This window comes from Chelonia mydas, chromosome 23, assembly GCF_015237465.2.
Source record: "Chelonia mydas isolate rCheMyd1 chromosome 23, rCheMyd1.pri.v2, whole genome shotgun sequence".
Taxonomy (NCBI): domain Eukaryota; kingdom Metazoa; phylum Chordata; order Testudines; family Cheloniidae; genus Chelonia; species Chelonia mydas.
Window position 1 is genome coordinate 8,752,710 of NC_051263.2, and position 17,188 is coordinate 8,769,897.

The window sequence follows — 17,188 nt, forward strand, 5'->3', positions numbered from 1 at the left end:
GGTGGGTGAGATTTTTGTGGCCTACAATCTGCAAGTGGTTACATTAGATGATCATGATGGCCCCTTCTGCCCCCAAAGCCTATGAATCATCATCAAGGCACTCCAGGGACCCAAGGTATGTTCCTACCATGCTTATGCCTTGATCCAGGCCTGGATACCAGAGTGATGAGCAGAGAATACATTTGTTTTGGTTTTTATGGTCTAAGACTGCTCTGTTGCCCCCACTCTCTAAGGCACAATGAACAATACAATACTTGTGCCTCAAAGGAACTTTCCCAGTGGGGCTAATTTTGATCAGGCAATTTACACACTCGGTCCTGGACTGAATTTCTGAAATCCCGAAGGACAGGTGTGATGAAGTGGGATTTTTCCCCTTGTTATGTTGCATAGGAGTCTTACTGTCCTGTACTAATATTATGTACACCTCAGTTTCCCTTTGTACTACACCAATGCCTAGGTGGTAGGAATTGGGTGTGTGACTTTTGCTGAGGCCCTCGGGGCCAGGTGAGGCTGCCCAGCTGCCAGCATGTAAGCTATGGCCGAAGCCCTTCGTAACCTGAGAACCAGGAGGGGGATGTGTCCAGGTGACATTTTGCCTGGGTAGCAAGACAAAGCCCGGAGGAGGAGCCATGGGCATGTGGGAGGCCAGGCAGCAGGGTCCAGGGCAGTCTCCTGTTTGGAACTCGGAGTGGGGAGTCCAGGGCAACTGGCCCAAGGTTCCGCCAAAATGGGTTTGGCTGAAAGTCACTAATTTCCGTGCTAACAAGTTCTGTTCTACACTGGGTACCTGTCAACTAATAAACCTGTTTTACTGGCTGGCTGAGAGTCATGGCTGACTGCAGAATTGGGGTGCAGGGCCCTTTGGCTTCCCCAGGAGCCCTGCTCAGCCAGGCTCGCTGCGGGAAGTGCACAGTGAACAGGGATGCTGAATGTTCTGAGGTCAGACACAGGAAGGCCAAAGCCATGTAGGCATCTTGCTCTGGCAACACCCAGAGGAGGCATGCTACACCAGATTCCTGACTGGCTGCATTTGGAGCAGTTCCAGAGCATTGGCCTGGTGACTCCATGACAACAGGTTTCTAGTAAGGACTCAAACTCTACAGAATATCCTAGAGAGTTTCCAGAGTTTATTTATCCATGGTAGTTGTCCCCATTGGGTGACAACTGCCTGGCGTCTCTTCCAGCAAGAATGTTTCCCTAGAATTTTTCAGGTCTCCAGTCACATGGAAAGGCTCGTTGGACTGAGGTTTGAGAGACAAGTATTTCTGCCCCTTCCATATCTGGAATACCAGTTCCTTTCTCCTCTGAAACTAGTGGATTCCCAGTGGAATTAACCAAAGTTCCTTGTTTTGTAGGGCTGTGTGCAACCCCCTCCGGCTGGACTCTGGAGCTGAGAGGTGTTAAGAGTTCAGATAAATGGCTGCACAAAGGAACCTATTTGCAGTCTGTAAGTTTCACTGGTCCTACAAACCCCAAGAACTATGCTATTCTTGACTTATCTACTGGCATTTTATTAAACATATGTACAGATATAGAACATATCCGTAACAGCAGGGACTTTTTAATCTTTATCTGCCTCAGCTCTGTCCAATCCATATGAATCATAGAATATCAGGGTTGGAAGGGACCTCAGGAGGTCATCTAGTCCAACCCCTGCATCTGAAAAATCTGGAGGACATGATCAGATTTTCCAGTAACTGAATGAAGATGCCTACTAAATACTGAAGTTGGCTGACACAGAACAGAGAGGCATCTACTCTGAAGGAGAAGCTAGCACAATGAGGCAGAAACATCATCATTTTCTTGCCTTTTGGTTCTGACATCCTGAGAGCTCACTCATCTGGGCTAGAATGGCTCCAGAGAAGCAAGTCATTGCCTATGAGGCTTAAAGCCAAGGCTGCAACTTTTAATTGTTAGAAGCTCAACTCCGTTTTTCTTGATGGCTCTTTGTGAAGACTCTGCTGGACACACAGTCTTTTAGAATTGAGGATCTTACAGCATCTATTTTGGAAAGGGCAATTGTGACTGGGGTCCGAGTGGGGAGCCAGCTGTGGTCACTCAATTAGGGTGAACTGCAAAGAACGGGGCAGACAATCCCCATAAAGCTGGTGGATATTCCAATACTTAGATTCACCAAACTAGCATAAAACAGCTTCTTTATTACCTTACTGGTTACTCAGAAGTCCAAACAACACAGTTCCCTTAAAGTGAGCCAGCCTCAGGCCTCCATCCAGATACCCACATCAAATATGATGAAAATTTCTGTAAATCTTATTTCATCATATAAAAGAAAAGGTTCTACCAATCCCAAAGAACTGGACACATTACCTCCCAGGTTAATGCAGGTTTCAGATCTTACTCAAATACACGCTACAGACATTTCTTATTAACTAAACTAAAATTTATTAAAAAACAAAAGAGAGTATAGTTAAAAGATCAGTATACATACAGACATGAGTTCAATTCATTGAGGTGCAGATTCATAGCAGAGATGGTAAGCTTCGTAGTTGCAAAGGGTTCTTTCAGAAATAGTTCATAGTCCAATATCCAAATATCACATTCAGGGCGTACCAGAGTAATAGGGACCTCAGTCTTGTGACTCAAACTTCCCCTGAAGAAGCTTAAGCAGATCTGAGATGACAGAGTCAGGACCCAAGGATCTTTTATACAATTTCATGTCTTTTGACAAGTTGAAGTTCCTCAGGGAACAAAAGGTAATTAGGATGACTTTGAAGAAGGTCCATCACCGGTACTTAGCTATACGAATTAACATAATGCCATTTGCTTGTTCCTCCACCATTCACAGTACATTTCAAAGAGAGATGAATACGGAGATATCCAGTGTTTACAATTCATTTACATGTGTTCTCTGACCTCTGAATGATCAGAATACAACATAGAGAGGAACTGTTGATTACATTGTCCACCCTACTCATACATATGTAAATACACAAAAACACAAACATTATCTCCCCACATGTCTTCTGTTGGTTATTTATTTTGCAGGATGTTTAACCCTTTCTAGCCATGCGTCACAGCAATAAAAATCAGTTTTGTCCTTCAACAAGGCACAGAACTCTTGTGTTTGGCTGTTTAGACACTGGGGTTTGTTAGAGCATTCCTGTTTTGTTTGAGGAGGTCTCTGAAATCAGGACACAAAGGTGGCATCCTTGTGCCTTCTTGGGAATTACTACTGAACTTGTTTCTTCACATGTATTATTGATCATGTCTGGCCTACCTCCCCCGCCCACCCACCCACCCCCACGCTGGAGAAACGATATCCACATAGTGACATCCTTTTTTGACTAGAAAGCAGAATCATCTTGGACATCATCATCCAGGCTCATAACCTGGTCATCAGCTTCGACTCACACATCTCCCCAGGTCCTCAAAACTAGGCTAAGTCTAAATCTTGACAAATCTTTCTGCATAATATTTTAAAGACCTGGCCTTTCCTATGCATCCACACAGCCAAAATTCTCATCCAAGCTCTCATCTTTTTGGTTCTTGATTACTGCAACATCTTTCTCTATGGCCTTGAAAAATGCAAACTTACCCCACTCTTATCCATTCAAAATGCTACTGTAAAGATCATTTTCCTAGCCTGCCAGTTTGACCACATCACCCCTCTCTTTGCATCCTTCCACTAGCTCCCACTTCTCCATACATCACACAGAAGCTGCCTGCATTCACTTTTATGGCCCTTCATGGTCAATTCCCACCCTACCTATCATCTTTCAATTTGCTATTATCTACGCTTGCCTCTGATCAACCTGTGATGCTAGCCTCCATTGCTCATTTGTAAAATTTTGAAACAAGCACCTTTCTTCTTTCTCCCATGCTGCCCCCTCACTATGGGAGGTGCTCCCCATAAACATCTGTTAAGCTCCCTCACTATCCACCTTCAAATCACTCCTCAAAACTCTGCCTATTTTAAAAATACTTGACAGTCAGACCACAGCCTATCATGCTGACCAATGTTGTCTCATTGGTTACTTGTACTCCCCATCTGTCTGTATCCAGCTGTCTCTTGTCTTATATTTGGACTGTAAAGCCCATGGGGCAGGGAATGCCTTCTGTACTCTTTGTACTGTGCCTATCACATTGGGGTCCTAGGCACTATGGTAATACTAATAATAAACAGCAGCAACAACATCTAGGGATGGAATAATCTTAGCTGGATCTTCTGTTCCATTTCTGATAATTACCCCTCCTCCATGTATGACATTGCTGGAAGGAGCTGGGGGGAGGGAGGGCGGGCAACATTTCATCATCCACAGAATTTCTTAGGTCTTATGACAGGTTTCAGAGTAACAGCCGTGTTAGTCTGTATTCGCAAAAAGAAAAGGAGGACTTGTGGCACCTTAGAGACTAACCAATGTATTTGAGCATAAGCTTTCGTGAGCTACAGCTAGCATCCGATGAAGTGAGCTGTAGCTCACGAAAGCTTATGCTCAAATACATTGGTTAGTCTCTAAGGTGCCACAAGTACTCCTTTTTTTTTTTTTAGGTCTTATGGTGTGGGTTTCCTTTTCGTCTTTTGTTTGTTGGTTACAAGAAGTGGCTGGAGAGTGCTCAAAGCATCACCGGTCCTCTAGTCTTCTGCTCCAACAGTGTGGACCCATGAGTGTTTGACTGGAGCGCTGAGCTCCTTCTCCTGTCTAGTGAAGGGGGACTTATCTAGCCTCTCATACAGGAGTCACCCTGCAACACTACTTCAAGATGACGGTTTATAGGTGGAGCACTCAATAGATTTTCTGATTCATACATTTTATGGCAGAACAGACCCTTATGATTATCTAATCTGACCTGTATCATGCTGGCCAGAGAATTTCACCCAATGACTCCTGCATCAAGCCCATAACTTGTGCCTGAGTTTGACCATATAAAGTTAGAAAGACATCCAGTCTTTATCTAAAGATTCCAATGATGAAGAATACACCACATCCTTTGATAAGTTGCTGCAATAGGCAAGTTCCCCTCACTGTTAAAAATTTGCATCTTATTTCTAATCTGAATTTGTGTAGCTTCAACTTCCAGCAGCTGGATCTTGGTCTGCCTTAGTTGCTAGATTAAAGAGTCCTCTACTGTCAGAAAATTTCTCCCCAGGTACTTTGACTGTGATCATGTCACCTCTTAACCTTCTCTTTGATAAACAGATTTTGTCTTTCACTGTGAGGGAGGTTTCCCAGATCTTGAATCATTTTTGTAGCTCTTCTGAACCCTTTCCTATGTTGTCAACATCCTTTTTGAAACATGGACACCAGAAATGGGCACAGTATTTCAGCAAGGGTCTCATTAATGCCATATACAGTGATAATACCACTTCCCTTCTCTTATTTAGTATTCCTTTGCTTATACATCCAAGGATCACACCAGCACTTTTAGCCACACCTTGCACTCAGAGCTCATATTCAGATGGTTCTCCATGTGGTTCACCAAATCTTTTTCAGAGCCTATGAATTCTAACTATACAGTCCCCACCCCATCCTGTAAGTGTTACCTACATTCTTTGCTCGTAAATATATGACCTTACATTTGTTACTCCTAGGGGAATTCTGTGCCACTGTGCATGTGCAGAATTCATGTCTCCTCCAGATTTTTTCTCTCCACAGAATAATACATTCTTCTGGCAAGGTGCTCAATTGCACCTTTCACCCACTAGAGGCTGCGGTGGCATCAGAAGATAGGCTAGCGGGCTCATGAGCCGGAGCTGCCAGCCACAGCGAGGGAGAGAGCAGGGGCTGCTTTTTCTCACAGTGACATACCTGAGGGGACAGGTGCGGGTGACAGACAGAGTGGGGCACACAGGGCTGCTGGAGGGGTCACAGACTGGGGTTCAGAAGGGTTAGTGGCGGAGACAGGGAAAGACAGACGGGGCAGATGTGCCTGAATGAATGGGAGAGAATAGGGGTCAGCCAGGGTCTTCATGGGGGAGGCTCCCCAACTCCCTAACAATCCCTCCCTCCCCCCGCCCCAAAAAACTCAACTGTTCCATACTCCCCCTCCCTCCCCCCGCCATACCCAAGAACCCTCCAGATTCACTCCCAGAAATTAATTTCCCTCTCCCTAACCTCCTCCGTTACCACTGACTCCACCGAGCGTTTGCACTGTTTCTGAGGGGTGTGGGAAATACATTTCTATATTGTAGTTTAAATGAATTACTGAAAGTGCTGTATTAATATGCCCAGTAAGGAATCTATTTCTCAAAAAACATTTCCTGGATCTTTTTTGTTGTCTGTATTGTTACGGACATACTTGCTGACAGGTATTTTGAAATAAATTACCAAAATAATTGAAAAGGGCATGACTATTGTGTGTTATTCTGACAAGTAAAATATGCAGAATTTTGCAGAATTTAAAAATGTGTGCAGAATTTAATTTTTTGGCACAGAATTCCCCCAGTAGTAATTTGGCTGTATTGTATTTGGTGATTTAGAACGTTGACAAACTAACCATTTGAGCAGAAATTTTCCATGCTGGGTATCTGCCTCAGGATGAATATTTTTGGAAAATTTCAACCAAAATTATTTAGCCTTTTCTAAGAACAAGACCAGAGAAAAAATGTTCTACAATCTTCAATTCTGGTGACCTCTCTTTTCTTTAAGACTCTCTAAAGCAGTGATTTTCAAACTTTTTGTATTGGTGAACCCTTTCACACAGCAAGTCTGAGTGTGCCCCCCCTTATAAATTAAAAATGGGGGGTTAATTTAACTTAATGGGGGCTTGGGGCTGTCAGTCCCATGGAGCTGACAGCTCACAACCCTCATGTAACTACCTTGGCAACCCCCTGAGGGATCGCAACCCCCAGTTTGAGAACCCCTGCTCCAATACCCCCATGCTTTGGAGCAGGGACTTGAAATTAAGCAGATGGCATCCTTTGGATCAGGATATGCCTTTCACTGTCCCCATAAAAAACTGCCCAAATTTAGCCAAGTTTTAAGCTTTTTAAAAAAATGTCAATCCACAAATGAATAAAAGAAACTTGCTAGAACTTCACAGCCAACCTGGAGCTGAACAGGACTTTCCCAGAAATTGCAGCTTGGGGTGGGGGAGGGATACTCTGGGAGAGAAGAAGAGATACACCTGCTAGGCAAGGAGACTGGTAGGCACTTGGGCAGTGGAAGAACAAGGACCTAGGGTACAGGGAGGGAACTGGGAGTAGCTAGGAAAAGACTGGGACAAGAAGCAAAGGGGAGACACTGCAACTGGACACATAGTCCAGAGAGGGAGGGAAGGAGAAGTACAGTTGAAAACATATGCAAATGAGTCCACTTTAATAAAGCAGTCCAGGTCTGCCATATAACTGACGTATCCACATTATTTACCACTCCACTAAATTTTGTGTCATCTGCAAACTTTACCAACAAAGATTTTACTTTTTCCTCCCACAACACTAATATTAAATAGCACTGGGCCAAGAACAGATCCCTGTGAAACCCTTCTAGAAATAGCCCTGCTGGCGGATTCCTAATTTACAGATTTATCAGTTAGCCAGTTTTTAATCCATTTAACAGGGCTACATTAATAGATCAGCATTATACAAAATCAATCCGTATGTTGTGTGGTCAAACATTTAAGTTAATTACACCGGTCTACTTTGTAATCTCAATCAAAAGAATTATATGAACTTTGACATGACCGGTTTTCCTTAAAACCACGCTAATTAGCACTAATTATGCCACTAACTTTTAACTCTTTACTTATTATCTCTCTCGTAACCTTTCCATGAGTTTGCTTAGAATCAATGTCTGACTAACTTACATTCCTCAGGCTAGACGACGCAAAGGCAATTCTGGCTATTAGGTTTCATCTTTCTTCTTTTTCTACATTATTGTCCACCAAGCGGCAGGAGGACGGGAGAGAACAGTAATAGAAACCCTCCAGCCAAACTAAAAAATGACCAAATCCCCCTGGAAAAGTAGGCAAATACATACAAATACATACAAAGTTTCCTGCCATGACTGGATGGTTCTGACTCTATACAAGCAAGTCCTGGGAGAGTTTCACAGAAATAATACTTAGCCCCAGCTAAATCCAAAACTAAGAGGATGTAAGAAAATCCAGGGTAGGATTACCAGATATGGACAGAATGCAGAACATACACGTGACAATTCATTTATGCTGGGTTATGATGCACAGAATGCTGAACAGTTGAGAATTGCAGGAGGAGCTGGTTTAGGCTAATACTTACTATAAAAGATTCTTGTGATTTTTTGAGAAGCTTTAACACCTTCATTGTTTGCAGAAGACCTTTGAAATTTGACAGGGAGAAAGGTCTCAGGCTTGAAAGGTGCTTTTCAAGCTTAGCAGAATTATTAACTGTTAAATTGCTATTTCTCATCTGTTCCTTCCATTCCTCGTGGAAATTCAGTATGTGAACATGAACAATCTAAAGAGACAGGCCACTAAAACAGCAGCAGATACTTCACTAGGAGCTCCCAGAACAGATGTAGTGACAGGGAAAGTGTGCAGGTGCCTTTCACCTCTGGAGAATGGAGAGGAGAGCATGCCTCAAACTAGATTCCCCTCAGTAACTCCCCTGATCCAACACCTGGGGACAGCAGCCCATTCCCCTTTGAGATAGCAGTCTTCTGCTGCTAGCTAATTTAGTACTCCTGGGGGGATTCTGCTCCCATACGGGGGCGAATTCATATGGCCAGCATTTTTCTGTGCCCCCCACGCAGAAAAATGCAAAAATAAATCTGCCGGGGGACATGCGCCTCTTCCCCAGCACCCCAGGCAGCGCGTCTGTTCCAGTGCGCCTGGAGCAGCCTCAGAGACAGGGGCTGGGCGTGGGTGCCTGCGTGATCACCTTCGGGGCTGGGCATATGCGCATGCCAACAAGCGAGAGAGAGACTGTCCCTCTCTCTTGCGACTGCGGCTCCCTGGCGTGTAAGGGTAGGGCTTTTTATTATGCAAGAGGCAGGCAAGAGGCACAAAGGAAGCAGCCTGCCTGAGTTAATTGATCTCATTCTCTGAGGCACAAATGTAGCAGCATGCCTATAGTTAACTGTTCCCCTTCTCAGTAAATTCCCTCAGGAGCATTAAAAATGGTGAAAGTTTTAAGGCCCCTACATTGCCAGAGTGATGTAAAGGAGTCTTATTATAAATGACAGGAAGGGAATCCTCAGGTAGGAAGATCTATGGGCTCTCTCACTTTTTCCCTGTGTCCAAGTGGCAGAATGGGGTTAGATTACAGCTCAGGATTTTTTTTTTTTTTAATGGGTAAGTAAAATAGAGACTGAGGGCAAATAAAGCAGCCAATAAAATGTCAGGAGAATCAGAACCAAGCACTTCCCAAAGTACCCAGCCAGGTCCAGGACAAACGATTAGCAAAACTGTACGACTTTCATGTGTGACAATCTGAGCAATTTAAAATGACATTCTCTTTTTTTTTTTTTTTTTGGGCGCTGGTTGGTGTTCTGTAACGTAATTTAAATGAAAATCCAGCATTATAACTAGAATGCAGGGTATTAGTTACCAAGTGTTTGTAACTTAACTTTCATGTGTTTAGGAAATGCTGAATAGTTAGTGTGACTTTTTTCTGTATTTTAGTTTAAATAAATTACCAAAATAACTGAAACTGGTGTGATATTGCATTATTTTGACAAATAAAATATACAGAATTTTGAATTTTTTGGCACACAATTTTGATTTTTTTTTGGCGCAAAATCCCCCCAGGAGTAGCTAACGTAGTTTTCCTTTTTGTTGGTTCCCTGCACCCCCATTCATTCCAATGCCAGAAGGGACCATTCTGATCACATAGCCCGACCTCCTCTATCATACAGACCACAGAGCTTCCCCAAAAATTAATCCTAATCTTGTAGCTCAAGCGGCCGAAGTCCGTGCTGAAGATTCAATATTTAAAAACCCGATTCATAATGGGACAGTTGTTATAGTTGTTACATAAAGAAGTTGTTTTTCCTTTTGACTTTCAAAAGGAGGAAATTATACACAAAAAGCTACATTAAAAGGAAGTTTATGTTGAAAAGTAAAGCACCTGAAGTTATGCAATGTCAGATTTATTATTGGCCATGCAACTAATTCTGCTCCCTGGTCTGTGCACATGATGATAGTCTACTTGCATGATCATATTTTTTCCACAGAATCCTTGCCTCATTCAGTGAACAGGCTGGATGCATACGGGGGGGGCAGAAGTAAAGCTGCACTGGCAACTATAAGTCTTGTATTTCATAACTTGAGAGCTTGATTGTGCAACCAAATTAATTTTCTTTTTAAAGTCAGAAATATAAGCTTTAGAAGGTGTGAAAAAAGGACAGAACAATGAGACATTACTGTGACATTTTATACCTTGGGGGAGCATCCTGTAACTCCCATATTCCTCATTTATATAGAATTGTGATCTTACATATAAAGCATGCCATCTGAGGTACTGGGGAAAGGTTATGATTAGATTTTTCTATCTAAATATGTACATCATGAATGCATATGAAGTTATGACAGGTTTCAGAGTAGCAGCCGTATTAGTCTGTATTCGCAAAAAAAAAAAAAAAAAAAGGAGTATTTGTGGCACCTTAGAGACTAACAAATTTATTTGAGCATAAGCTTTCGTGAGCTACAGCTCACTGCATCGGATGCATACGATGAAGTGAGCTGTAGCAGAACTGCTGTCTAGCCATTCGGTCCCTAGTCTGTAGCAGTGCATGGGATTCTATGTACTATGAACTGCAATGTCCAGTGGGATGAGGAAAACTGTTTACTCTAGATGTTACCCAGTTTAATATGGTTGAGAGTTTAGACTGAGTGCTTATATTTTATTTTGGTAACCACTCCGACTTTTTGCCTATCACTTATGATCACTTAGAATCCATATTTTCTAGTTAATAAATGTAATTGTTTATCTTTACCAGTGAGTTTGCCTGAAGTAAGAGTGCTTGCTTAGGTTTACAAAGGCTGGTGTATATCCACTTTCCACTGCGGAAGTGGTGAACCAATTAATAAATTTGCACTGCTCATCTTGAGCAGTGCAAGAATGTATATGTCTGAGGTATGAGGATGGGAACTTGGGGGGATTTGGCTGCTGCCTTTCTCTGTGTGGGGGGCATCGGTGAACCCCATAAAGGTCTCATCAAAGTCTGGGTTTCCCAGCACTGTGCCCTTAACCAGATCCTCCTTCAGCATGCAGAGAGCCCTTGGCACTGCCCGGTCCAGACCAGCTTGTCTGGCTTACCCTTCTTGCATAGCTCAGTGATGGGAGCTGACACAGAGCTAAAGTGGGGCACAAATCTCTGGTAGTTCCCTGCCATCCCAATAAAGGCCTGGGCCTGTTTCTTAGTCTGGGGAGCAGACCAGTCTCTGATCTCCCCTGCCCCCCTTAGCTGGCTCTGGCTTTAGACAGTCACTCCCCACCTTGTGGCTCAGGTACAACACCTGTGCCATCCCCAACTTGCACATCCCAGCTTTTACAGTCAGCCCTGCATCCTGGAGGCGACTCAGCCCCCCTTCACCTGGGACATGGGCAGCTCCTGCTGCCTCTGTCTCTCCTGCTGTTCTGCTTCATGCCTTCCCTGTCTCTCATGGCCCTCTGACTCCTTCAAACTCAACTCCAATTCCATCCATCTCAGATCCACCGACGAGGAACTTGGTGGAGACCTCCTGCTGGTCGGGGACACAGGTCTCTGGGACACCCAGCTGCTCCCAGCCCCTCTCGCGCCCCCAGCTGTATCAGGAACTGGCTTCTTAGAGCAATCCTCCTCCTCCAACTGAGCAATCAGCTGTGCCTTTGTGAGCTTTCCAATGCGCAGCCATCTTTCTCTGCACAGCTCCATAATGTCCTTCTTAAGGAGATGGTTATAGGCCATCTCCACGCTGTTCCCAAGTGGTCACGGACTCACAGACCTGTGCTCTCTCAGTTCCCCACGATCCCTGGGAGGAACCCCTTCAATGCAACAGCCCTTCTTGGGGGTCCACCTCTCTCAGGGTGAAACCGTAGGCTCCTCCTGGAAAGGCACCTCTCGGAGCCTCCAGCACGCCCGTCTCTTGCTAATCCCCCTTTATTTTACTGCTCCCCAATCACTTACTGCAGGATGCTTTGTCCATGGGGTGCAGTTTATCCCACCTCCGCCACCAGTTGACACAGAGTCACCAGGGCGATGCTCTGGAACTACTCCATATGAAGCCAATCAGGACTCTGGGGGAGCATGCCTCCTCTCTCTGAGCATACTGTCTCCAAGGCAAGAAGCTTACACAGCTTTGACCTTCCTGGATCTGACCTCAGAGTATTCAGCATCCCCTTCCACACCGTGAGCTTCCTGCAGCAAGTCTACCCGGGCGGGGCTCCTGGAGAAGCCAGGGGGTCCTGCACCCCAACTCCTCAGTCAGACATGACTCTCAGCCAGCCGGTAAAACAGAAGGTTTATTAGTCGACAGAAACATACCGTAGGACAGAACTTGTTAGCACGGAAATCAGTGACTTTCAGCCAAGTCCATCTTGGCGGGAAGGGAGACCAGAGCCAGGGCTCTGGTCCTCCCCGAGCTCCAAGCCAGCCAAAAGTGACTCGCTTCTAGCTATCTAGCCCCTGCCCAGCCCGTTGCTCCTCCTCTGGCCTTTGTCTCACTTCCCGGGACCCAGTGTCACCTGGTTGCATCCCCCTCCTGGGTCTCAGGTTATGAAGGTGTGGCTATAGCATCAGTGCAGGCAGCTGGAGCAGCCTCCACAAAAGTCACACACCCATATTCCCACCACCTAGACATTGGTGTAATACACAGGGAAACTGAGGCACACACAGCATTCATGCAGAACAGTAAGGCTCACATATAACATAAGGAAAAATCCTCACTTCGGCACACTCAGCACTCACCATTTTTCCCCATGGGTGCTCCAGACCCAGAGCATCCACAGAGTCAGCACCTATGTTTCAGGAGCTCTGCCACTGAGTTCCTGTATGACCTTGGATAAATCATATAATCTCATTTATAAAATAAGGATAATACTTCCTAACCCCTACCCTTTGTTAGCCCGTTCTTTCTAGTTTGTAAGCTCTTCTGGACAGGGACTGTCTTACTATGTAAGGGCTCCAATTTCAGGGCCTCTAGGTGCTACTGTAATACAAATAAAAAAAGATCTCTTTCAAAGTACATTTCATGGGACTTTCATATTTCAGAATGAGCAGACATGATAAGCATATCCCATGTCATTCCCACATCCCCAGTTACCATCTCATTAAGTAGAACACTGTGTTGAGACATCTTACTATGAACTATTTTCTTTCATAGGTAATGTCTGCACAAAGCAGAAGTTCCATTTTTATTATGATATATATTTAGTTTAAAACCATCAGCCTTAGGCCTTGGTTATTTCCTTATAAATGTTGGAATGATAATTATCTGAAACATTTCCACATTTTGCCCCACTATGAAACTACAGAGCAAAATCCTCTTAACAGGCCCACCTGTCACAAAACTCAGACACACTGAAACACTTCAATGTATTGTGCTTGGTTGGCAATGAGCACACAGGCACTAAAGAAACTCAGCTGGTGCACAGCAGCCTCCCTGTTAAACTCAGGATTAAGGAAGCACTTCATTCTGGCGTTCCGATCGCTTTTCACTGAATTGCCTTAATACTGATCACACTGATGGAGATTCAATGACTTGGTTACGGTAATACAGGAACTCTGGAAAAGCTGGAAATAGAACCCAGATCTCCCAATCGCAGTCCACAGCCATAAAACACAAGACAGTCTTTCTCCTTCCCAGCACCCCAGCAAGCTACTAGTTGAAGTTTCCCACTGTAGTTTAAAAAGCTACCTGTAATTTCTTGTATGCACATCCCTCCCTCCCCACCACGCAAAAAATGGTTAGATTAACAGAGTTCCAATGGCATTAAAATCTAACCCTACACTAACTTGCAATCATGTTAGTATTACTGGATGTTTACAAGCAGTAAATTAAACAGATGATTAAAATGTTCAAGAACTAACACAAACCTTTCTCATCATATGTGCAGCTGCCTGCCAGCCTCGGGTGCCGATGTGTTTGTTAAATGAGATGTTGAGGTGCGTTGCTGACTCATAATACTCAATCATGTCAAATAATGCTGAGGCACCCTGGAAAACAAAGAGGAAAAGACAAATGGTAAAGTTGACACAATTTTGTGTCAGCATTCAGCAGCATTCTCTGGGAAATAGTCACAGACATCAGCTTCTCATTTCCAGTAAGTGACCTGCACATAAACAACCCATGAAGCTAGCAGCTTGCTAATACATAGGAGACCTGGAGAGAGAAAAAATGGTTACTAACCTTTTGTAACTGTTGTTCTTTGAAATGTGTTGCTCATGTCCACTCCACTTGCACTTCTAGGGTGTAATGACTAAGTTCAAGGAGTTACTGCCACAGAAGCTTGGAATGAGTTCTTGGCTCCAGTCGAGGAGGGCAGAGCAGTGGCAAAAGTGTCCCTTCAAGTAGCATTAGATGTGGTGGACTCTGCTGCATGAACCGTAGCCTTGGCTGTGGTCACGAGGAGGAGCTCATGGCTGTAGGCCTCAGGCCTCCCATATGAAGTGCAGCGGACTATTCAGGACCTTCCTTTTGAGGGCTTGTCTCTCTTTTCAGAGCAAATGGACTCTAAACTACACAGCGTGAACGATTCGAGAGTCACTCTAAAGTTCCTCAAACTACACAGGCCGGCATCGCCAAGAAAGCACTTTAAGCCCCAGCCATTGCCCCGTTTCTACCAGCCTCAGTCAAGACAGGATTACAGTAGGAGGCAGGGTCTAAGCAGGCCTTTTGAGGGTACACCCGAGGATAGCATACCAGGACAGTGTCTGGATCCACTCTCACCAATTTTTATGAACCGGCTATCCCACTGCTATTGGGCGTAGTCCCACATCACCTCAGACTGGTGGGTGTTACGCACAATAGAACTGGGATACACCCTGCAGTTCAGTTCTTCCCCTCCTTCCAACCCTCCTCTGGAGCTAAGGGACAGGGGGTTTTACTCCTGGTATTTCCTAATCCCAAAGGCCAATAGCAGTCTCAGACCCCACCTGGACCTGTGAAACCTCAATATATTCATGAAGAAGCCGAAGTACCACATGGTCTCCTTGGTCACCATTATCGCATCTCTGGATTCAGGGGACCAGTATGCCACTCTCAATTTGAAGGACACCTACTTCCAAATTTCAATCTTCCAAGGCCACAGAAAATTCCTCCGTTTCACGGTGAACCAAGTGCACTACCAGGTCACCGTACTTCCGTTTGGCCTGTCAGCAGCCCCTCAGGTTTCCACAAAGCGTGTGGCAGTTGTCGCAGCCTTCTTGAGGAAGCAAAGGGTTCAGGTTTACCCTTACCCTGTTGACTGGCTGGTCAAAGGTTGGTCCAAGCCAAGATGGAGGAAAACGTAAATGTCAACCTTCAAAGAGTTAGGCCTGTTGATAAACATGCAGAAAATCACCAGTTCAAAAGAACAGAATTTATAGGGGCGGTCCTCAACTTGGTCCAGGCCAGAGCATTTCTTCCAGAGATCCAGTTCCGGGCCCTAGGCATTATCATAGAAAGCCTCAGACACCACCCAACCACCATGGCAAGAACCTGCCTAAAACTCCTAGGACACATGGCCTCATGCACTTATGTGGTGCAGCATGCAAGATTATGACTCAGCCTTCTCCAGCTAGCATCAGGGTACCGGCTGGGCCAGGATCGTTTGGACATGGCTGTCACACTTCCCCATTCAGTAGTTACCACCCTCCTTTGATGGTTGGCCCAAGGGCAGTATGTACAGGTGTCCCCTTCGAGGCCACATCTGGCGATATTTCTAGTCATTGACGCATCTGGACTGAGTTGGGGGGCTCATCTGTGGGTATTCAGGACCAAAGCCTCTGGTCTGAAGCAGAGCTCTCGCTACACATCAACGTGAGAGAACTCAGAGCAGTGCACCTTGCTTGCCCAACGTTCCAGCCCCACCTGGAAGGCAAATACGTATTGATACTTACAGACAACATGACAGCGATGTTCTATATGAACGTACAGGATGGAGTGCGCTTCTCTCACCTATGCCAGGAAGCCCTTTGCCTGTGGGAATTCTGCATAACCCACTCAAGCCACCTCAAAGCCTCCTATTTTTCTAGGGGCACAGAATGAGTTAGCGGATTGCCTAAGCAGGTTTTTTCTCCCATCACAAGTGGTCCATTCAATCAGAAATCGGGAAGGACATTTTCCAGAGGTGGGGAGCTCCCCAGATTTTCAATGAATGAGAGAACAGGAAGCGTCTGCACTTCTTCCTGAATCACAGCCCAGGCTCGCTCACAGATATGTTTCTTCTCCCCTGGAAGGACCATCTCTTTTATGTGTTCCCTCCCATTCCACTCATACACAAGGTCCTGCTCAAGGTCAGAAAGAAAGGCACGAGCCTGGTCCTGATAGCCCCAGTCTGGCCATGTCAACACTGGTTCACCACCCTTCTGGACCTCTTGGTGAAATCACCAATCTGATCTCCCAGGATCACGTCCATCTATGACATCTGAACCTCGAGTCCCTTCATCTCACGGCCTGGAAGTTCCACAGCTGAACCCCTTGGAGCTAGCATGCTCCAGGGCAGTTCGAGAGGTCCTTGCAGGGAGCAGGAAACCATCCACTACAGCTACATACCTGGCAAAGTGTAAAAGGTTCTCAGTCAGGTCAGCTCAGAAAGGTGTTTCACCCACATGGTCATCAGTGCCATTAATTCTGGACTACTTACTACACCTGAAGCAGCAAATGCTATCGGTGTCATCAATTAGAGCCCACGAGGCTGCAATTTTGGCATTTCACCCATGGATAAATGGCCAGTCCATCGTTGCAAACTTGATCTGTGCTCATTTCCTCAAATGCCTGGACAGACCGTATCCCCAAATACGACAACCAATCCCACTCTGGGATCTCAACCTGATATTGTTGAGGCTCATGGGTTCCCCATTCAAGCCCTTGTCAACGTGTTCTTTGAAAGGTGGCATTTCTGGTGGCCATTACTTTGAGATAAGGGCTCTGACTTCAGAACCTCCTCACACTGTATTCTTCAAGGACAAGGTCCAGCTGCGCTCTCCCCCAGCCTTCCTCCCGAAGGTGGTTTCGCAATTCCATTGTAACCAGGACACATTCCTTCTGGTTTTCTATCTGAAACCGCATGCCAATAGCCAGGAGCAAAGGCTTCACTCACTCGATGTCAGATGTGCGCTTGCCTTCTACG

The 17,188-nt window shown here is 45.2% G+C and overlaps 1 protein-coding gene across 4 annotated transcripts in view; it reads right to left on the minus strand.

Moving 5' to 3' along the window:
- Positions 1–17,188, minus strand: part of PPP1R37 (protein phosphatase 1 regulatory subunit 37) — a 161,636-nt gene that overhangs the window by 64,552 nt on the left and 79,896 nt on the right. For 3 of the 4 annotated variants that reach the window (XM_037884720.2, XM_037884719.2, XM_043534477.1), the window contains exon 5: positions 13,953–14,072. The exons of the other annotated variant lie outside the window; for it this stretch is intronic. In XM_037884720.2, coding sequence (XP_037740648.1) covers positions 13,953–14,072 — 120 coding nt within the window. The remainder of the gene's footprint in view (positions 1–13,952; positions 14,073–17,188) is intronic. 4 annotated transcript variants of the gene reach the window in all.